The sequence below is a fragment of the Pseudopipra pipra genome, chromosome W (assembly GCF_036250125.1).
Source record: "Pseudopipra pipra isolate bDixPip1 chromosome W, bDixPip1.hap1, whole genome shotgun sequence".
NCBI lineage: Eukaryota > Metazoa > Chordata > Aves > Passeriformes > Pipridae > Pseudopipra > Pseudopipra pipra.
Window position 1 is genome coordinate 57,543,333 of NC_087580.1, and position 23,225 is coordinate 57,566,557.

Sequence of the window (23,225 nt, forward strand, 5' to 3'; positions counted from 1 at the left end):
CTTGCCCCACACAATGATATCATCAGTATATTGCAGGTGTTTTGGAGCTTCCCCCTGTTCTAGTGTAGTCTGGATCAGTCCATGGCAGGTGGTAGGGCTGTGTTTCCACCCCTGGGGCAGTTGATTCCAGGTATACTGGACACCCCTCCATGTGAAGGCAAACTCAGTTGCCAGAGGGATTGAGATAAACGCATTAGAGATGTTAATTGTGGCACCACTCAGTTGCCTTTGACTCGAGCTCATATTGAAATTCCAACATATCTGGCACAGCAGCACTCAGAGGCAGCGTGACTTCATTCAAGCCACAATAGTCCACTGTCAGCCTCCACTCCCCATTAGACTTTCGCATTTGCCATATGGGGCTGTTAAAGGGTGAGCGGGTCCTGCTGATCACTCCTTGGCTCTCCAGTCATCAAATTAGCTTATGGATAGGAATTATGGAGTCTCGGTTCATGCAGTATTGCCACTGGTGCACTGTCTTGGTAGCAAGTGGCACTTGCCGGTCTTCAACTTGCAGCAATCCCACAACGAAGGGATCCTCTGAGAGGTCAGGCAGGGTAGATAATTGTTTGATCTTCTCTGTAGCTATAGTAGCTACACCAGAAGCCCATCGATATCCCTTTGGATCTTTGAAGTATCCCCTCCTGAGGTAATCGATGCCAAGGATACAAGGGGCCTCTGAGCCAGTCACAATGGGGTGCTTTTTCCACTTGTTCCCTGTTAAACTCACTTCAGCCTCTAGTACAGACAACTCCTGGCATCCCTCTGTCACTCCAGAGATCTAGATGGGTTCTGCATTCCTGTGTCTTGATGGCATCAGTGTGCACTGTGCACCTGTATCTACTAAAGCTCTATACCTCTGTGGATCTGATGTGTCAGGCCATCGAATCCCCACAGTCCAGTATGTCCGGCCATCCCTTTCCTCCTCCTGGCTGAAGGCAGGGACCCTTTATTTCCTGATCCTGGTCAGAGTATTCACTGTCTGACCTTTGTGATGCCAGACCCAAAATCCCCTCACCAGGATCAAAGGAGGTGATTTCAATTCTTTTACGTCTGGGACATTGCTCATTGCTTTCTTGGGTCTCTTCAACAACTACACTGACTGCCTTCTTGGGTGAACCCTTCTTAACAGTTCTCTTCCCTCTCAATTCACGTACCAGAGCTTCCAGTTTAGAGGTGGGTTCACCATCCCACTTCCTCATGTCTTCCCCCTGGTCACACAGAAAGAACCAGAGTTCACCATGTGGCCTGCGCCTGGGGATTCCTTTCCTTCTGACTGGGGCAGGAGAGGACCGATCTCTTGGACTGCCCCTAAAAGCTGAGGTGCTGACCCATAGGGATTTGGAAGTACCTAGAGTTTCTTCTATGTTTCAGAGCCAGAAGGACATCATCTCTACAGTTGGTGTATCCATTTGCAGGCAATACACTGCTACCAAGCTGTTGGAATATGATGCAGGGGCACTTTGAACCACTTATAGCAAGTTCCTTTTGTGGCTTTGACAGTTTTGAGACAGTCAATTGTGCTCTTTAAGTCCTGAAAACTGAGTAATACAGTATTTCATTGAATAATTCATTAAGTCTGTAGCTGTTCCCAGTAGTAAGGGGGGAATTCAGTCCTTCTTGTCTTACATGCAATTTTCTCTAAGTGAGGTTCCCCATGAGAGTGTGTTCTCCATTTGTCAACATACAGTTATTTGCCCATCCTCTGACACATCCTGAATCAGGTAGGGCAAAGCACATCAGGGCAGGAGTGGTTTGCTGAGTGCTTAGCTTGCTAGGGCACCAACTTATTGAGGATCTTTGTGTGCAGTTATATCATGAGATCACTGCCAGACAGGAGGCAGGGCCTAGCCGATTATGGTCCTGATCGTGTCTGTAGCATGTATTTCCTTTGCTCCTATATACTTTGGTATTGCTCCTGTCTTATTGGAAGCTCTGTGGGCTTCCTTGGCTGTTGTCTTGTCACCAGTAGAGCTTAACTTGAAGCAGCACTTGGAGCAGATGCTGAATGGCCCAGATGGGGTCAGCAAACAGAACAGGCTAGTGTGAGGCTAGCATAAAGGTAACAGCTTGCTTGTTGAGTGGATTTATCTTCTTTCTTTAAATGATTTTAATGTCATATGGGGACAAAGTGCCTTAAAGATGAAGTGTCAAGGTAGACAAGAAAGGAGGAGTGAGATGTGATGTGGTGGTTCGCAGGTCCAGACAAAGAGATGTCCCTCATGCTGTACAGAGTAGTATAGTGGTATTGAAAGGATCCTGGACCCCTTCCCCACATACATACACACAAGAACACACACATGTGCCACTCTACATGTTTCTCTTCTAACACAATGTTCAGGATTTACTAAAATGAAACTGGTCAGACAAATTCCCCAGTGCATCAGGCTGACAGCACAGTTGTTTGTGTTCTCTGAGCTCTCCACTGAAACCAAAGCTAATCCTGCTTGGCTCCACTCAAGCATGGAGAGCCGGGTAGATTACCCAACAAAGCAACCTTGCTAATGACTAGAGAGGATCTTCAGACTCTAAATTGGGCATACTTCTTAATGTCAAAGGCACATGCAGGCTACTCATACAGGCTACTTCTCAGCCTCCTCTGCTCTATCTTGTTTCTTCAAGGAAATGTCTGTCTGGAAAATTCATGAAAAGCCAGCAGGAAGGTGGATTTGGGTAAAGCTGTCTCTCCCCAAACTGTACCAGCCCTGCTGCTATTGCTAATGATTGCCTGTTGGCTCTGCAAACCATCACACCTGTACTCACAGTGTGCTCAGTCACCTATAACCACTTCATGGGAAGGAGGACAACAAACCACGTGGATGTATTTTGCCAAGTACAATGGTAAAAAGTAGAAGAGCCAAGTGAAATGAAACCTAAACAACTTATTTCAAATACTTGCAAATACCATGTAAATAGCATCATTTGAGCCCTGTTATTTGTTATTTCTTCACTTGTTTTTGTATGTTTCATTTTCTCTGCATTTTGTGGAAGTGACTGTTAACATTCTTCTGGTGCCCAGGAATTGCCCTTAGTTAGCTAGTTTCATAGGGTCAACATTGATTTTTCCATCAGGCTGCGTAGCCTTCCTGGAAGTTCATTGCACATACTGGAACACTGCAGGCAGCACAGACAATCCTGGACATGGAGAGTCTTTTCATAACCAGAGGCAGAAACTGCCAAGTGCTGAGGACAATGTCTATCCTCTCTGATGGGGCCAGGCCCCCAACAAGCAGTGGCCTTGAGGCTGGGAAAGACGTGGGAACTCTGGTCTCATCTAAGTCTGGTGGGGAATACTTGACTACCATACTGTAGAGTCTGGAATGACTCAGAAGGAAAGAGCATCTTGGTTTTTCATGCCCTGAGAATTCCCCAGGTGCATAGTTCCCATGTTTCACACAAAGGTTAGCACAGTTGGGTCAGTGAAGGGTTGTGATCTTGGGATTCATGATCATTTTGGTGTATCATCAGCCAATATGAGGCAAACTTCAAAGAAAAATGCCACTTACTTATCAAGGCTAGGTTGTAGTTCCTTCTCTCACCTCTTTACTGTGCTGGTTTATGTGTTTGATTGCAGCTTCTATGAGAAATACTTGTGAAATCACAGATATTTTTTTTAAAATGTCAGAGCCCAAAAGTGACATCTTCAGAAGTGCCTAAATCTGTCACATTTCTAGGAAGGAACTTAGGTATTTAGAGTTTGGGGCCCTGGCTTTCAAGGAACGTCTAGGGGCCAAAACCAAAACAGCTGGAAGCCGGGGAAAGAGCTTACTACCTAGAAATGGAGTTCACAAACTCCACCTGCTATGCCAGGAGGAAGCACTGAGCACAAAATGGGCACTGATGGACCTGATGTGATGGATTTTATAGTCCAGAATTACTTCAGGAGATTGTCACCCAAACAGCTCCTTTGGGTGATGGTGGAAGTGAAGCCAGGTAAAACCTGGCGAGCAAATTTAGTAGAGCAATGTAAGGATTAGAGAGAGTTAAACACAAGATGCAGGCTTTAAGCAAGGCATAGAGAACTTAGTATTAAGAAATAGCGGAGGCAATAAATTCACTAGAATACAGGGCACTCTGACATGAGGGAACATAAGCATGAACAGAAAGAACTAAAAATGCTAGCACACACAAAAAAGGACATATGGAAGAAAAACAAAGGGAGATAAGAAAAGGGACAAGCCAAGAAATCAGGTACTCCTGCCAGATACTGAAAATCCCTGCCAAATGCACAAGGAAACTACCCAAATTAGGGAAGGTTCAAAAGTTTATGAAATGATGATGAAAGGACACTGAGTTCATGATGAAGGAAGACAGGAACGACCATCGAAGTTCTCCCCAAATTAAAGACCACGCCTCTAACTCTGCCTCAACTCCACCTGTTATGAATATTAAAAGAAAAAGTTGCAATATAATGAATATTCATAATATGTGATGTAATTACTTGGCAAAAAGTGTATAAAAAGCTCAATTGTAAGTTTCTTGACTGGAGCAGTTTGTCCAGGGCGACTGCAGCTCACCGCTCTCAACCAGACTGCAGACCACCACCCTCAACTGGACTGCAATCACCACTTTTTGACCAGACTGCAATCACCACTCTTGACCAGACTGCAACAGCACTCTCACCAACAGGTTTTCCCCTCACCTTTTCCTTTGGACTCAGAGGGTCCAATGAACACCACTGTGTTCATGCCCCAGGGTGCTGGGTTATATATCTGGGTTTTGTGGGTTAAAACCAATTGTTTGTCTGTATTGTTGCCGGTGTATTTTGGTGCTGAAAAAATCTCCAGGAGCAGTTAATTAGGGGTGAGATAAGAAAGGGTTTATTTGCCAAGGCTAAGATGTTACACGACGCGCGCGCAGGCCGTGCCTGAGAGGTTACATTTTATAATACCATCCATCCAATCCCAGATGTGCCCACCCTGCGGCCCTTCCTCTGGTCCGCCCCGGGTCCACCCCCTGAGAAATGGGTCTGGGGTCTTTTACTTCATCATCTTCACCATCTTCAGAGCACAAAGGGTACATAGTTACCTAATTTTTGACCGTATTCTGTGGTTTAGGCCCTGATATGCTGTTCTGTCAACTGTCTAGGCCTTGCCTTGACAAAAGACTAAACACTTCTGCTGTATTCAGAAGCAGGATTGATATGGGGAGCATAGAATGGGGTAAGAGGGTTAGGGAATGTATAAACAAGGGTGCTGGAGAAAGGGAAAGGAACAAGGGACAAGGGGGGGGAAGGTTGCTGCTTTTAAAACTTACTTATAAAACTTACAATTCTTACAAATATTAGAAAAATAAAAAAAAAAAACATTAGAGGCTTAAGGCATCAGTATAATTGTATTTATTGTATTATTTTATTAAATTGTTATTCTGACTTATAATCTCTCTTTTGAGTTGAGTTCATTTCCCCTGCTGGTTTACCTTTAAACCAGCACAGAGAGAAAATATAACAAAAGGCTCATGAGTTGAGATAAGGACAGGGAGGGTCACCCACCAATTACCATCTCAAAGAAAACAAACCCGACTTGGGAAAATAATTTAATTTATTACCAATCAAAATCAGAGTAGGTTAATGAGAAGTAAAACAAGCCCTCCTTTCAGGACTGAACTTTATTCCCGATTCTCTACCTCCTCCCCCCAGCGGTGCAAGGAGACAGGGAAGGGGGGTTATGGTCAGTTCATCACATGTTGTTTCTGCTACTGCTTCCTCTTCAGGGATAGGAGTCTTTCCCCTGCTCCAGCGTACGGTCCCTCTCCCAGAAGACAGTCCTGCCAGGAGCCTATTCCAGCACGGACTTCCCATGGGGTCAACAGCCTTCTTTCGGGCATCCACCTGCTCTGGTGTGCGTCTCCTCCATGGGCTGCAGGTGGATCTCTGCACCCCTGTGGACCCCAATGGGCTGCAGGGGAACAGCCTGCTTCACCATGGGCTTCACTACAGGCTGCAGGGGAATCTCAGCTCTGGCATCTGGAGTACCTTCTTCCCCTCCTTCTCCACTGTCCTTGGTGTCTGCAAAATTGTTCCTCTCACATATTCTCACTCCTCTCTTCTCTGGATGCAATTACTTCTGCACAATAACTTTTTCCCTTCCTAAATATGTTATCACAGAGGTGTTACTGCCCTTACTAATTGGCTCAGTCTTGGCCAGCAGCCAGTCCATCTTGGAGCCAGGTGGCATTGGCTCTGTTGGACATGGGAGAATTTTCTCAGAGAAGCCACCCCTGTAGCCCCTCCACTAACAAAACCTTGCCGTGCAAACCCAGTACAGGTAGACTTCCATTCCTCCTGCTAGCCCTCACTTTTTGGCTACCAGGGACTCAGGATTCATAGCATCCAAGAGGAAGCTGAACTGTTGATTCCTACCTAAGATATTTGGCTGGGGACACTGGCATGGATGCTCCTACTGCACTTAAATTGTTTTGGGATGCTCTAGGCATCTCTGATGTTTATTTGATCCTCAAAAAAGGTGGCCTTGGGCATGTCTTCCCCTGCTCTTACCTGTGTGGAAAGGAGAGAGTTGGCCCATCTTGCACTTACACATCCTGGTAGGCATGCTACTTTCCCAAGACAAGTGGGAAAAGGTGCTTTTCTCTACAAAGGAAATAAAATCCACAAGACAAAATAAAATATATCAGCACATTTCACACACCACAGGAGAAGCAGAAGGAAAACAAATTCACTATTCAGTTTCCCCAGCCAGCAATCCCGTAAATCCCTATTATTCGAGCATGGCACAAAAATAGTTCCCAACATTTTCTCACACTGGAGAATGTTTGTAACTAGGCCCTTTCTTGCCTTACTGGCCCCATGCTTGGCTTTTCCCTACAAGCCTTGCCTGGCATTGCAGGATGAGATTGGGGCAGTTAGCTCAACTTTTGTGGCTAATTGCTAACTCAATCCAATTGATTTCCCACAAGAAACAAGGAAGGACTTTGAACCAGAAAATTGAATATCAGTTTATATGATAACCCATCATACATGGGCTCCTACTGAAGGCAGGAATGTATTAATACAGCACAAACACTGCATACCTGAAAAAGGCTTAGCTTTTGGATCTGAATTCTATATGTGAATCTGCGGTGAGAAGTTATTAAGAGAAATAGTCTCTCCCAAATGAGAAGTTAATTTAAATCCCCTCTTGCACTGAATACACAAAGAAAGCTCAATGTACTGTCCAAGTTTTAAGGTACATTTCAGCAGCAAGTAGAACAAGCTCTGAAAATTTGAAAATTTAAGCAAACAATATACTATTTAAAAATACACCTGCAAAATGTTTCACTTTTTTTTTTTTATAAAGAAAGCAAACTCCCAAGAATCAATGTGAGATAAAAGAGAAAGATACACAGGGGACATCACAGGTTGCTAGGAATAGAAGCAGGGTCAACAACATTTTCTGTTGTGGGGGTGTGTTAGTCTGTTGAGTTGCCATCCAGGGAAACTGTAATAACTCAGGCCTGGTGTCAAGGTAGGCTGGGCTAACACTAAATGGTGATGATGCTTTGATGGGGACACTCTTCTACCCCCACTGGGCCCCTCAGTGGTAGCCTCAGTAGGAGGAGAAAAAGGATAAATCTCCTTGCCCAGCACAAAGCAAAGTCTTAGAGTCCATGCAGCAACCAGGTGCAGACAGAGGCAAAATCTCTGCCCTTCCTCTGCCCCAACTGGTTCTCATCAAGAAGCTCTATGACCATCTTAGTGTGTGTTGTCAATAAGATGCTGTGAGTCAGGGTATGTTAGTGTCACATGAAAGGGGGGAGGGATTCACCTGACCCTTAGAGAGGGGAGATTTTCTTGACCCACAGAGATTTATTTGTTTGTTAGTTCTCCAAGGAAAATAAAACCATGTCTGTCCAATCCAGTCTGTCAGGTATTCCTTCTCCCAAAGGTAACTCTTCACCGGACAGATTCACAAGATTGGAGACTGCCGTGCAACAGCGCAAGGGAGACCCCGCAGCAGGTCTTCCCACTTGTCAGCACCTTATTAAGGACTCACTCTAACAGTTTATGGAATAACACTCTTTATTAATACAAATCGTGACAAGTTAAAAGATTTGTGGTAGTTGGTGATAGTGTCTAAATGCAAAAACATATTTAAAGCAATCTAATAAGACTATAAAGTAAGCACAAGTACAAACTCTAAAACAAAACAATCTTCTATTCTGGAGCAAAAGCAAGCTCTAGTCCTTAAAAGCAGTATTCAGTGTGCATAGCATAAGTTTCTCACCCAACAGGTGTCCCTGGACAGGGGGGGAAGACAGGTTCGGCCTGTCAGCTGATCCCAGCAGTTTCGGTGGAAATCTTCCTCCAATTTCTCCGCATTTCCAACTTCCTTTTATACTATTTCTTTAGGTTTAAGTGGAGTTTGAGTGACTCTAGTCATTAATACTTAATTGGGTAGTTGTCCTTGGCATCTATCTTCCTTGGTGGACAGATACGGCACAGACAAAGTGTCACCATGTTCCCCTTCCTGCAGGATGTTTGTGGAGGGAGGCTACAGTGTATTCACATTACTCCCCTCTCCATTGCATCCTCTGTAACACGTGTTTAGGGAACCTTTGTGGGCCATTGTGACCATGTTCCATCCAAGAGGCAGCAGTTAGTTGTCCTCTGTAATTCTTATTCTCCTTTAACTTTTAACCCTATCAATTACTCCACAGTTAGCTTTAGCCCTTGGTGACCTTGGAGGCAATGGGACACAACTCATCCAGCCTTTGAAGTGTCCTTTACTGAGAGATGGAGAGCTCATGTCCTTTGCTATTAATTCTGCTTTTCCCCTTTATATCCCATATGCAGAGAAGCAGAGGGAGTTGGTTCAGAAGGGATCCCTGAAGAACGGCAACATGGGAAGCCCAGTTAATCAGCAGCCCAAGAAGAACAACGTGATGGCACGAACAAGGTAAAGGACTGGAAAAGCACTCATCTGTGCTCTAAGCTGCAATCCCTAATGACCTTAGGATGGGCAAGGATGATGTTCATTGCTATTTGCCTACTGCCAAACACACTATGAGAGCAGCGTCTGCCCTTACCAGAGCTGGCAGGCCCAAATGCTCTGTGCTGTGTTGCATCCCATCCCCTGGGGACATGCAGGGACATCTGGGATCAGGACTGGTGACAGTGCAGCCTGAAGGCAGGCAGAGGCAGTCCAGCTTGGTTGAAATTAGGGGTTCGATATGGTTGTCTTGCATGTTCTGGGTAGCCTCACATAACACCTAATCCTGACAGCAGGAGAGTGTATGATACTGCTTCATGTAATGCAAACTGGTTTAGAGCTTAGTTCTACTTTGGCTGCTTTTATTACAGTATTTCCCCTGTTCCTTTTTGATGATGACCCCTTCTCATACTGATTGATTTAACAAAGGCTTGTGACAATCCATCTCAGTATGCTTTGCTATATACCTCCTCCTCACTTGGAACAGCATGGTCATACTTTGCTGGAGCTGCTTTGGCACATCTCTGTATGACAGTATCAGACAGTACCACAAACCACTGTAAAAAAGGATGTTATTGGCTAAATACTTACAGTGTTTCTACTATTTCCATGCAAGCTTCAGTACACCATTTACCTGCATTCAGGAGGGAGGAGGCCCCCTGAGTCCACTGGATTGCATGCTTTGCATGCTACTAGAAAGGTGGCAGTTTTTAGTGGAGAACCTCATTTAGAACAACAGCAGAATCTGCATGATTTCTAGGTGTTTACTGATGAATGATAAAGTTCCCTGAATAACCGTATATTAAGTAGAACAGGAACTGCAGGTCAGAGCCGCTCTGTTAATTCATTAATTCCCAAACCCCACAATAGTAGTCATAAATCATGCCAGGTCTTTGTCAAGTTTTATTTGTAAGCCCCTGTGATGTTGTTGGAACACGCTGCACTGTTCACTGCTCTGTTTGGTTGTTGAGACCATATAAAGAAGCCAGATCCTTAGTGGCATCAAGAAATTGAGCAGATGCTCTCAGCTGGCTTTTCCATGCTTCTCTTTGTCTTCTGAATACAAGCTGGAAAAAATTGGTGTCTCAGTTTAACGGGAGAAACGTGTTTACTAAGGAGGGCAAGTTATAAGGAAGACCAAGCTCCTCCCTCTGAGCAATTGCAAATCCAAAATTAAGGGGCTCCAGTCGAGGAAATGTGGAGAAAGAAAAAAAATAACAACCCTATATTAAAGAATATGTATGTATAGGTAACACAACAAAAGAACAAAAAAACCAAACAACAATCCAGCACCCAAATTCCCACCAAAACCAGTTCATCTTTCAGCGCAATTCTAACCACGACCAGCAGGGGGCGCTGCTAGATATTTGGAGGGGCGGAAGCTGCTGTTGCTCTCCGATGGTCGGCAGGGGGCGCTGTTGGGCTCTGGCAGCCGCTGCCGGTGGCCCCAGTGCGCGGGAGGCACCCGGATGGGACCCACCACCCCCCCCCAACCGAAGGGGAAAGGAGAAGGGGAGAAGGTAGTCTTCCTGTTGACTCACGCTGTCACTGGCTGTGACTGGAAACTCCTCTTCCTCGTCAATGGACACAAACTCCTTGCTGTCGAAGGCTGGCTCTGGCTGGGATACCCGTTTTAGTCGATGGGTGCAAACTGCTGCCAACACGGGGAAGGAGGAGGGGAGGGGCAGCCTTTCCCCTCAAAGGTTCCTCCGCAGATGGCACCGGCTTTCCGATAAATCCGAGGCAAGTCCAGCCAGTGGGCAGAGCAGGACGTGAGGAATCAGAGGCGAACTGGGACCTCCCTCGGGGCCAGAAGAAGCCAGTCCCCCTGCCAAAAACATGAACCCAGAAACACCCCTCTCCACACCACTCCCTTCCCTGAGTCTGGGCAAAAGTCAAAAGTGCCGTCTCCCGAGGAAAAACACTCACCTCCCCCCCACAGTCTTCTGAGGCCAATTAGCTTGGATGCGGGACCATTAGCCAGTCCTTTTGTGTGTATGTTCGCTCTAGCCATCCTTCCCCCTCCCTCGCTCAACAGCTTTCTTTCAAAGTGGTAAAGGGAAAAAAATTCCAAGCAGGGCTTTTTTTTCTTTTTTACAAACAAGAAAACCTATGACAATTGGTTTCTTTTGGCAATAGGCTGAATGCTAGTTTCCCAAGAGGAATGGTAGAAGATTTCCTGCTTGAGAATTTTAGAAACACTGAAATTAGTGGAGGAAGATGGTAAGGAAGTACAGGTGCCTATTGTAAAATTAATGACTTCTGCTTGGAAAGGCTGCTGTTTCTGAGATGCTGATGAAAAGAAGAGTGATTTGGGTGGGGAAGAACTGAGCAGTGGCACCGTCAACAAAAGCTTTTGAACAGCCAGTTCAGTCCATTTGTGTACACTTGAGCACTGTTCAGAGGACATGTGGATGCCTCCACAGCCAAGTGGACCCTGCTGGCAGTAGACTTGCTTTTCTTAGTTATTTTTCACACAGCTTTTAGAACTGTCCCTTGGGATCTGCAAAACAGGTTTGCAGCCATTGCTTTAATAGAAGATGTAGCCATTGTTCCCATATAGCTGGGAGGTGTCTGGCACAGGGTCTCACTGGCCCCATGTCTCTTCATCTCCCAGCTCCCTTGGCTTTCTGAGAGCCAAGCAGCACCACAAGCACAGCCCTAGTAATACCTCAGAATGGTTTTGTCTGTCTTGCCATAAACAGGGCAACCCCAAGAAGGCAGAAATGCCACAAGCTTGTTCAAGCAACTTCTTTTCACAAGATAATGGCTGCAGTACAATGGGAGATATTCCAGTGGGATACACTGCAAAACAGTCAGGTTATGGTAGTTCTTAAAAGTCTAAACTGTTGGCTTCCTCTGGTCTCTGCAAGAGGAGAATAAGCTAAAGCCATTTCCACTTTTATAACAGTTCTGCTTTTCTCCTCATCAAATGTTTTCCTTCATTCAGGCAAACTGCATTGCCTCTCCTAGTCTCTATTTCACCTTCTCCTCCTTTCCCAAGGCTTCTGTTCTTCTGTATTATCTATATGAATTTCTGACATCCAGCCTCTAGCACCAGGTTGCTTTCACTATTCAATCTCCTCCTGGGGCAGGGGCACAGCCTTAGAGGTAAAAGGTTCTGAATTCATAACACACTCAGTCTCCCTAAGAGCAAATAATATGTGAACAAGGTTGGAGTGATACTGGCACACTCACTCTTGTAGGAAAAATCCTTGCTTCCAATTTAAGAAAACGGCAAAAATACCTGCAGGACAAGGAAAAATGCAGCAAGAAGTTCTTTATTGCAGCGCTGGGTGCAATCCTAAGTCACACGGACCTAGAAAGCACCCCGCCGTTTGAAAAACATGCCTTTTTGTATTCTCTTGGTTACATAAGCTGTTACATATTCAGTGAGTGTCAGCTATTTTACCTTAAAAGGTAATTTCTCGGACTCAGGAGGGGGTATTATCCTCCCTCTTGATTGATTCATGATGTACCCCCCTGTATATTGTACAGAGGGGTCTCTCCGCACACAAAGGCCAACCATGCGGCAGAGGGTACATTTTTATTTTCATACTTTTCCCTATTCCCAGGCATCAGGCCCAGACAGGACCTTCCACCTTACAGCTTTCACAATATGCCTAGAAAACCCTTGAAATTAAATGAAAAAAAGAAAATCCCACCCCCTTCTGTTTTCCACTAAATTAATTTGCTTATAATAAAACCAGATTATTTATTTCTCATACTCTGAGCACAGGCAGAGCCCACAACACCATCTACACCACTTCTGCACAGACAGATGTTGTAGCCTGCTCTGAGGATAACCTAAACTCAGATTTTGTCATAACATATTTCATGTTAAGTGATCAAAACCACTAAGACAAGAAGCTCATACTAGGACACCTGCAGAAGAAAGCAGCTCTGACTGCAATTGGTTTTGTTCCAAGGTGTCCTAGTTAGAACAGCTGGGTCCAGTTCATCACTGTATGGGTGTAACCCAAAACTGTGTATTCTATAGCCTTCCATGCCATTTCCCAGAAACTGTTATCAATAGACTATTTACACCCTCTGCCCAGAGCAGCCTGACTCCTCAGGCTATAAACTAGGTGTTAAGAGACCTGCGAGATAGGAGGGTGCCCCCCTGTTCTCACACCCATTGTGGAACTCCCCGCCCTGAGGGAAGTACTGGGCATTCCTGCCTGAACTGGAGAATATATAATCTTGGAGTCTTGGAACTTTTTTAACCACTCGTGGGATTCAGAGGAAGACTGCAGACCACCACTCTCAACCAGACTGCAGACCACCACTCTCGACTGGACTGCAACCACCACTTTTCAACCGGACTGCAACCACCACCCTCGACCAGACTGCAACAGCACTCTCACCAACAGGTTTTCCCCTCTCCTTTTACTTTGGACTCAGGGGGCCCAATGAACACCACTGTGTTCATGCCCCAGGGTGCTGGGTTATACATTTGGGTTTTGTGGGTTAAAACCAATTGTTTGTCTGTATAATTATACTTATTGTATTATTTTATTAAATTGTTATTCTGATTTATAATCTCTCTTTTGAGTTGAGTTCATTTCCCCTGCTGGTTTACCTTTAAACCAGCACACAAGAACAGTGGGAAGCAAACATAAGGACAATCAGAATGCAAGGGAAAGGTTTAGATCAGGGCAAAGACATTATCACAGTTTTTGTGTGTTGCAGAAAAATTTAAGTTCTGTGTTATTAGGAAAAAAGACATTTCTCAAGAAAAAGATGTAGTGATTTTTTAATTGGTTAAATAGCACCACAAAGTGCTCTTCTCCTAGATCCCCTGGTAGTGTTTTGTTTACTCTTGTTCAGTTTTGTGGATGGAAGAACTCTGTTGTGAAGTGGATACCACTGAATTAATGTATTTTCCTTATTGTAAAAGCTCTGAAGTCTGTATTCCAACACACAAACTCTCTGAGGCAATTAAAGGTGCAAAGTCATCATCAGCCTTTGTAATACTTCTGATGAAGTGAAAGTCTATAAAATAATAGAATTTTAAAAGTTCTAGTCTGACTGGACTCTTATGCTGCACCCACCAGCTCATATTCCTTATATTTCTAAATTTAGGAGTGAGAACTCAGAAGTGCTGTGTTGTGGGGGCTGTGTAGGAGCTCATGCAGAAAGACCAAATCTCTGATTTCCAATAGAAGAATAGTAGGAGCACCCAGCCACTGCCTTCCCCTAGCCTCCTTCTCCCATTTATTTGTTGCTAGTGTCATGTACTCATTGCTAGAGGAAAAAAAAGAAATACAAAAATGAAAAGTCTGATACAACAAGCAGTGCTAGTGATCAGGTTCACCAGAATGAAGTGTGGAGTGTCCCAATTGTTTTTCCTTTCAGGGAGGAGTGTGTTCTCAATGCATGTCCAGTGTTCATCCTTGTGAAACTGCTCTGAACTACCCAGAGACACAGCCCGCTTCCTCTGAATTGCACCCATTTAAATGTCTTCACCAATAAGGGAAGACTTACAAGGAAGTGAAACAGGGAAAACCAACTATCATATGGCTTTGCTCTAGACTATGTGTGGTACTGAGCTTTACTGTGTGGTTAATGGACAGCATTTAATTATTTCAGGCTCGTCGTTCCCAATAAGGGCTATTCGTCATTAGATCAGAGTCCAGATGAAAAGCCACTGGTAGCCCTGGATACGGACAGGTATGCAAAGGGTTAATAAGATTTTATATATATACATATACGTATATTATGGTGCAAGCAAGTTTTCATGCCATAGTGCAGCACTGAAGCTAATTCCTGCTGAGACTGCTCTTGCAGGCCACTCGCACTCTTCCTTGCTGTGCCCTTCAGCATATGCCGTAACAAGTCTGTGTGTGTAAACGAGTAGAAAAGAGATGTGAATAAAGAGCACTTTGATGGAAAGGTCTCAGGGTCACAGATGAAAGTTGCTCTCCAGACTCCCTTGATGTAATTTCTCTGTGGATGAAGTACAGCTTCACGGCACAAGAAAGATAGGGTTAACCAGGGAATACAGGTCTCTCTAACTGTTGTTTCTTTTGTTGCTGTATATTGTCATTCCCTGCAGTGATGATGACTTTGACATGTCCAGATATTCCTCCTCAGGATACTCATCGGCTGAGGTGAGTTATACTCTTTCCTTCCATCCTTGCCATGAATGCTAATAGTCGAGCAGCCAGAAACAACTTAGTGTCCTTGTGCTGCCAGAAACAGCTCCACAAGGAATTTACCAGTGGTGTAGCCTTTGTGAGCCTGGAAGGGACCATGACAGAAACTGTGTCATGTTTCTGTCTTTCCTGGTAATCCAGTTGGCTCCTTCACCATACTTCCATGGCACAGACACAGATCTGCCCATCGGCTGTTTTCACAAATACCTTTGACTTCACTCAAGCTTTTCCCAGTTCTGCTCAGTCATGCAGTGTTGGCTCATGTGGTGCAAATGCATCAACTCGTCTGTCACAGCAGTTCAGCAACTGTATGCTTGCCAAGGACACAAATAAAAGATCTGAGGGTGTGCTGTGATTTCCAGTTCTTGGGGGGGTCAGGGTCACCCAGTGCATGTTTACTTGAAGCACCAGAAATTCTAGGGAGGACTTGCAGATATGAACTCTTGCCCTTTCAAAGAGAAAAGGCAGGGAAGCTCAGGCTTGTTAATCTCTTTGCATTCTTTCTGAATATATTCCCAAGATCTCTTGTGAATTAGTTGTTCGGACTCCAGCTACTGCTTCTGCAGGATCTGATTTTGCATCCAGGATGCTGAACAACCATTATGCACACAAGCTACTGGGAACTCTTCCCCTTTGTATCCCTTCCTTGGGCAAAATACTTCTGAAACGCTGAGAAACAGCCAAGAGCAGGAACCAGATCAGATGATCTGGGCCATCTCTGGGCCCTGATGAAGTGTTGTTCATCCAGATCTGGGTAGACAGCACTTGAATTTGAGATTATAAAAAACCAAGAAGCTTTACCACCTTTCAACTGCTATAGTGCCCCAGCCTGAAAGGAGGGACTGGCCACCTGCCAGTTGGTTTATTATCATTATTATTACATTACTTTAAATGAGGACTCATCTTCATGGAAAGATTATTCAAGAATAAAATACTGTATCGACTTGCTACTCTGGAATATCTCACTCTAGATATTCCTATTGTGAAAGAAGTTTAAACAATAGAAGGCAGCCCTCACCTGTGGTCACAAACTGGGACTCTTTCATTGATGAGACAACTGCTAATGATAGGAAAATATATTCCAGAATAAGGGACTTCTTTCCTCTTTCAACTATCAGAAGAAAGAAGTCTCAAGTGTTTGACTGTTTGTCTCTTTGTCTGTAGCAGATCAACCAAGACTTGAATATCCAGCTGCTAAAGGATGGGTACCGGTTAGATGAGATCCCAGATGACGAGGACCTCGACCTAATCCCCCCTAAATCGGTCAACCCTACTTGCATGTGTTGCCAAGCCACGTCCTCCACCACCTGTCACATCCAGTAGTGAGGCTGGCAGGCTCTGATCAGTGCTTTCCACTATAACTGTAAAACTTATCAGCCATTGCTTCCTCCTATGGTAGGACATGCATCTCTTTGTGTTCATGGAGCCATGAGAAACCAAAATATTAATTTTATGATTGGTTAATAAGTTATTTTAAACTATGGTTAAACAAAAGAGAAGTTGCTCTAAGTGCCAGGCAGTGCCTGGCAGAACTGACTGGTCTGGAGAGCAAACACAGGAGGGTCCAGAGATGCCTCCTTGGTTTGTGTAGGCACTGGAGATGTTTTGTAAGGTGTCTGTTCTAGAATGGGAAGGATCAGATGGAGCTGTAGTTACTCCTGCCCACTGAAACCAATCCATCTACAAGATCAGGGGTGAGTCTGAGGTGTCAGGGGGTTTTACCTGTACCAGAAGGTCAGTTCTTAATTGATTCACTAAATCTGATTCATTTGCATAACCATAATTATACCATAGCTGGGACACAGGAATAGAAACAGAGCAGGGCATCCTTTCTTATGCTAAAGATAGCCAGGACTAGCATGACACAATTCATTCACTTGTGAAGAGGACAAATAGGCAACATTTCACTATGAGTCAGTACTAGTTAGAGCTGTTGTGTCACATATCCAATGCAATCTATCCTTAGCTCCACATTAAATTATCACCAAACACATCAGATTCAATCTGCAGTCTATCCATGCTCTTCAGGGATTTAGTCCTTACCTGAGAATACCATACTCCTGAGTTCAGTCCAGTTGTGTATACTGATTTCAGCCTATACTTCATTCTTGTGAGACCCATCTGCTTTCAGAAATCTTAAAGTTTGTTCAGCTAAGACACAAGACAGAACTAGAACTGTTCAGTCTGAACGTCAGTGCCAGAAAAGCTTGTTGAAAAAAGCACATTTTTACAGAGCTTGGCTGTTGATATTCTCTCGACACTGCGTCTCTTGGTGCCCATGGGAGAGATTTGTTAACGCTGAAGGCGTCTCTGTGGTGGTGTCAGACTTTAGGGGGGGCTCAGCAGCAGCAGGATTATGAACAGCTTCAGCTTAAAAAAAAACATGAGAGGAAACTACTGCTTATCCTGTCTGCCCACTTGTGAATCAGGCTTGGTCAGTGTTGGAGATGTCCCACATCAGGAGCAGTTGTGTTCATTTGGCATTTCATTAGGTGACTGGACTGAATTGCCAGTTCACCAGCAGATTCTTTTGAATGCAAAATTATTTCTGGAATTAGAAACATGTCATGTCCCTGGCAGGTCTTACACTGCTGGCTTCAGCATACGCAGGACTGGGTGACAGATGGGCTGGCATTTCTCTCAGAGATTAAATCCTTTGCCACAGGCACAACTGTGTGTTTACCTGCTCTGCCAGGAGGAAGGTCCACCTGCCTTGTGTCAGTGCTTGCTTTGGAGCCTGGGAAAAGGAGAAAGCAAGGGCAATTCTGAGCTTTCCATCAGAATTCCTCTGAGTTGCAAGACAGAGCCTGAGCTCCACTCCAAAGGACAGATCTCCATCTGAAATCTTCACGTAGTGAAATGAGTCTTTAACAAGTCCTCTTCATGATTAGGAGGATATAACATTGAGTCTTCACTCTGTGCAGTGCAAGGTCACACAGGACTCCTGGGCTTTATTATTCACTGGCTGGCTATGGGCAACCATTAAAGCTGTGTTTGCCCCTCCTCCCTAAAACAGGGCACTGCCACCCTGGCTCCAGACCATAGAAAGAGGACTTGAGTGGTGCTATTTACTGAGCATCCCTGCTTCCTCATGCAGAAGTGCTGGTTAACTTGACAGCTCTTCTAGGAAGAGAGTATTTCTCAATTTAATTCCTCTCCCCTTCTCATTGCCTGGTAATGCTGAGAGGGAATATTTCCAAAATTTCCCTAAAGAAGCACAAAGCATCAGGTCTCCAAGTCTTCACTTCCTCATTTGTGTGCCTGATTTCCTCTCCAGTGCTAGCTCAGGTGTGAGGTTAGCAACTTGAGGGGGGGGAGGAAGAGCTCTAAGAACACTGTGTAGGGAGAAAAGATAAAAGGGAAAAAGCATTCCTTAAGGAGTCTTTTTTTTTAATGGAGAATGTAGTCAAAACCTAACATAAACCCCATGGTCAAACCAAATCCTATAGGACATAACTAAGTCTCTTTAAATGTTAACTCTTCTAAAGCAGGACTTTTCAGTTCAGAATTGGTACCATGCAACACCTTCATCTCATTTATCCTTCTGGGTCAACCTCTGTGCCTTCCACATGGGCTGCACATGCTTAGTCTTTCCCATAGCCCTTGCTCAGGAAATCGGAGCATTTTAGTGTGCCTGCTAGAGCAACGAGGCATCTGTTTTCCTGCATCAGCCTTGGGAGACTGCAGGTCCCACAGGTATGTTCAGTCAAAGACAGAATGAAGCTTGCTGAGACTGTATCTCCCAGGGCTAACACCTCCCCTCTGAAGAACAGACCTTCCGGGATAATCACTGCCCCATGGCACCACGACCAAGTCTTTTTATTGCCCCTATTGCTGGTTTTTGCCTGCCATATGCTCTGAGGCATTCCCCAACCCTGCAACTGCCCTCAGCCCTTTGCATTGTGTGATGTGCAGCTGCTTCCAGAACAACACTTTAGGGTCCCTGGGAAAGAGGGAGATGAACTTAAATGTTAACTACACCCAGTGCTTCCTCCAAATACAGACCAAAGCACAAGCCAAGTGTTTTCCACTGCACACAGAAGGAATTGGTTGCACAAATAGGTGGTTTGGCATGACAGTACAGGACCATAAAATGGCAATTTTTTGGCTTCTCCTCTCTATGCTTTGTGTTCATATATTTTATTAGGGGAATAAAGTAGAAAGGGTGGGGAAAAGTAGTTACCTGTATAGGGTCATTATCAAGAAGGCTGAATGGATTAAGACAATGCACATGTGGCTATTTATTGAACATGCACAGAATCACAGAATCAATTAGGTTGGAAAAGACCTCTGAGATCATCAAGTCCAACCTATGACTGAACACCACCATGTCAACTAGACCATGGCAGTAAGTGCCACGTCCAGTCTTTCCTTAAGCACTTCCAGGGATAGTGACTCCACCATCTCCGTGGGCAGCCCATTCCAATATCTAATCACCCTTTCTGTGAAGAAATTCTTTCTAATGTCCAACCTAAACCTCCCCTGGCACAGCTTAAGACTATGTCCTCTTGTCCTATTGCTTGTTGCCTGGGAGAAGAGTACAACCCCCACCTGGTTACAACCTCCTTTCAGGTAGTTGTAGAGAGTGATAAGGTCTCCCCTGAGCCTCCCTTTCTCCAGGTTAAATAACCCCAGCTCCCTCAGCTGCTCCTCATAGGACATGCACTCCAGACCCTTCACCAGCTTCATTGCCCTTCTCTGGACGTGCTCCAGCATCTCAATGTCCTTCCTGAATTGAGGGACCCAGAACTGGACATAGTACTTGAGGTGTGGCCTCACCAGTGCCGAGTACAGGGGAAGAATCACTTCCCTAGTTCTGCTGGTCACGCTATTTCTGATACAAAACGGGCATGCATGTGTCCCTTTTCTGTGTTAGAGGTGGCCCATCCATCTGTCTTAGTACTGATGTGAATGAGATCTCATCAACAGGATTCCCACCATGTTAAAGTCATGTTCGGTAAAAATTTAGAGTCAAATTTGGTAAGGAAGAGGCTACTGTAGACCATCACCCTCTTTAGGGTCTGGTATTGGTATACGTCTCCATCTGCTCAACGCCTTCTGGGTTGCAACCAGCACAGAGCCCCATGGCGGCAGCACACACTTGCCCCTGACCTGCAAGGCAACATAAGCCCAATCTGTGGGGGTCCCATCAGTCTCAACAGAACTACCCCCCAAGCTGCTGTCAGACTTTACCCAGCTTAACCAACTTGTGGGTCAAGGTTCGGTCATAGAAAATTGAATACTAATCCTTTTGAATCATAGTCCCTTAAGCAGGTTATGACCATAGGGCAAGTTTGTTGGCTTGTTATGGAATATGATTGACGGTCTGGCGGTATGTTTTAACTGCAGATTGATTGGGCTGACTCTCCCTACTGGTCTTGTGTTGAGATCTTTGTTTCAGCCAGTTTTTCCTTGTGCTCTTGTTGGAGGTTATGCTGTGGTGACTTCCCAGGTGTATAGATACATGGCCATTCTGGCACTTCTCTCCTTAAACCAGTCTCTGCTGCCATGGCCCAGAGAAGGCAAAAGCAAAGAGCATGGACCCTGGCTGTCACAACATTATAAAGCCATAAAATCTGCAGAGCTGCTGGGCACTCTCCTAACTGCAGTTTACTTGCAATGAAGCAAATCATTCCTTGTTCCAGTCTTTGCACCAAACCAGATGATCTTCTCAGGCCTCATTTTCAGTCCAAAGTGTACAGAAGGGGAGAAGCACAACAGAGTATGAAAGGCTGTACCACTATCCACCTAAATTACCATGCAAATAGGGTAGTTTCCTTATATTGATGCTGGTGCCTCCACAAAAGGAATTTGTGTTTGATGTCTCTAAAGCCAGACTGGCTTTTTGTTAGGATTTCATGTAATTTTAGTCACCAAATTACCCAAGTTTAAGGAAATTTCTTCCTTTTATCAGATGTTAATTTTGCCCTTTAATGTGAGCTGACTTTGGACTCTAGCATCTCAGCACTCAAGTCTATGTCTGCAGTCAGTCTGCAAACTCTCTATTTCCAGACGTCAGTGTGAGGGGGAATATCCTCCTAGTGTTGAAGAAGGTCACTAGATAGAATGGTCTAGTCTGTTTTATAATAACCTTTGGCTGAAAGAAAACTGATGTCCAGGTGACCATCCCTAAAGGTTCATTTAATGTCTTACCAAACATATCTTGAAGCCAATACTTGGAAGAGCCACTGGATCATGTCTGACATTGCTGCATGTCTATCCCCAACACGTATGCTTGGCCATTGGTCTTGCTGTTCTTTTCTGGCTGTCTTGCCTGCAAATGCCTTGCAACTGCAAAAGCAGACAGTCAAGCCTGCTGCATGGATTTCAAAAGGGACTTCAGGATGCTCTGCTCCCCCACAGACAGAATGGACTCAACTGCTTCTGGTTTGGCTCTGGCTTCTTTCTCAAAAGGAGGCACCTGCTCTGCTCAGCTGTATGCTGGCTGACACATTGATCTGCAATCCTGAGCAGAATCCTTTCCTCTCCATGCAGAGTCTGTCCTTAGGTTGGCCTGCGAACTGTACAATGGCATGCAGGAGGCTTGAAAAGTACAGTGCCCTGTATGTGACTCAACATAAACATGAAGATGCTTTTGAAGAAAGGAAGGACTCAGCTTAGCACCAGATGGAATGACAGGAAAAGAAAAACAAGCAGTAACTAGAAAGGTTGCCAAGTGCTGTCTTGGCCTAGGGCAGATCCCAGTTGTCCAAGTTAATCTATGCTGATACCATCGGGGAGCAAAGCTCACTTTCAGATGTACACACCAGAAACACCGTGTTCCTGATCTGGCACTGCAGCCAAATGCTACTGCTGAGAGTCTGTTGAACTGTTACAGCACAGAAATGAAATCTGGGGTCCCTTGCTGCTGTTGGCACATACTACATGTTTGCTCTAACCTCAGTCAAGTCATATCCCCTCTTGATATCCATTCCCTTCTGCAGCACAGGGCAGAAAGTTGCCTTCTCAAGATGCTACCACCACCCTGCATGGATGTTGCCAAGTGTGTGGCAGACACCATTGTGACAGGATAGCTCTGCAAGCAAGATGCAAAAAAGCATACTATTAGAAGTTTTGCATGTATTTTCAAAGTACTACAAAGAAAAGCAGCACAACTCTGCTTTCCCTCTCTTTACTATCTTCTGATGTTGCTTACATGTGCCAGAAGGCTGCAGAGTGGAGATTAATAAAGAGATTAAACAACTTTGTGGGCAGATGTTTGGCAAGGATGTGTTTCCCACACATTTGGCAGCTGGCTCTTGCACAATTGACTTCTCAGTCTGCATGATGCCACAGAGAATGTGTGAGAAGATTTGGTGGCACAACAGCACCATCCCCTGCTAATGAAGTTAAGGAACTTAGGAATGCAACAAGGACTTAAAATACAGATGCCAGCCCCTGTGAGAAACCTGCACCTGGTTAGTCTGGCATTAATCTTCTGTAGGTAATCCCAAGTCACAACCTTTTCCTCTATGCTGAGTTGCTGGCCTTGCTTCAGGGTTTGTGTGGCTCTGTAACAGATGTGGGTTTGTCTGATGAGATGTGGTTCAAGATCTGGAACAATCCCTCACACAGGAAAGCCTTGAAAGGAAGTGACAAGGATGCCATGTTCTCCTAGAGGTGAAAAGCACCTTAAAATGAACACTTTCCCATGCCTTCCCCTTAGGTTCAACCTAGCCAAGCTTGCCCTGTGGCACTGCCCATCTATGCAGATGGTTCTTTTTGAGACATGAGAAGTAGAAATAGGAGGGTCATGTGAAGAGTCAGCTCTGAAGGGTGGTAGAGGTCAAAACCAGGGTATATTTACATTGGCATATGCAGCCTGTGCTTGCTGAGCCAAGCAGCAGCCAGGTGACAAAGCCTGCTTCATCCTAGGTAATAGTGGCCATACCCTATATGAGCTTTAAGGGAGAATGGTAAAGTAAAAGAAAAGCCCAGGAAAAAGTGCCAGTTTATACCCTCAAATTATTACATGGATGCTAAAAGTAAGAGCATGAAACTGCTGTGGGAATATCCCAAAGGAGCCCTTCAATGCTCTCTTCCCTCCCATCAGCACTCACTATCCCAGTTGCACTCCAAGTGTTGCAGAGCAACATGGGCACCAGCAGGACAAGTTACATTTTTCCCTGGTGCCTGCAGA

General features: G+C 44.9%; 1 protein-coding gene across 2 annotated transcripts in view; it reads left to right on the forward strand.

Moving 5' to 3' along the window:
- Positions 1-22,501, forward strand: part of LOC135405142 (protein FAM219A-like) — a 185,125-nt gene extending 162,624 nt beyond the window's left edge. The window contains exons 3-6 of one of the 2 annotated variants that reach the window (XM_064639853.1): positions 8,792-8,894; positions 14,520-14,600; positions 14,986-15,040; positions 22,030-22,501. In XM_064639853.1, coding sequence (XP_064495923.1) covers positions 8,792-8,894; positions 14,520-14,600; positions 14,986-15,040; positions 22,030-22,119 — 329 coding nt within the window. In that variant the 3' untranslated portion in view covers positions 22,120-22,501. Of the gene's footprint in view, positions 1-8,791; positions 8,895-14,519; positions 14,601-14,985; positions 15,041-16,249; positions 16,438-22,029 lie in introns of those variants that run through there. The other variant, XM_064639854.1, reaches the window with a different exon arrangement.
- The last annotated feature ends 724 nt before the right edge of the window (positions 22,502-23,225 follow it).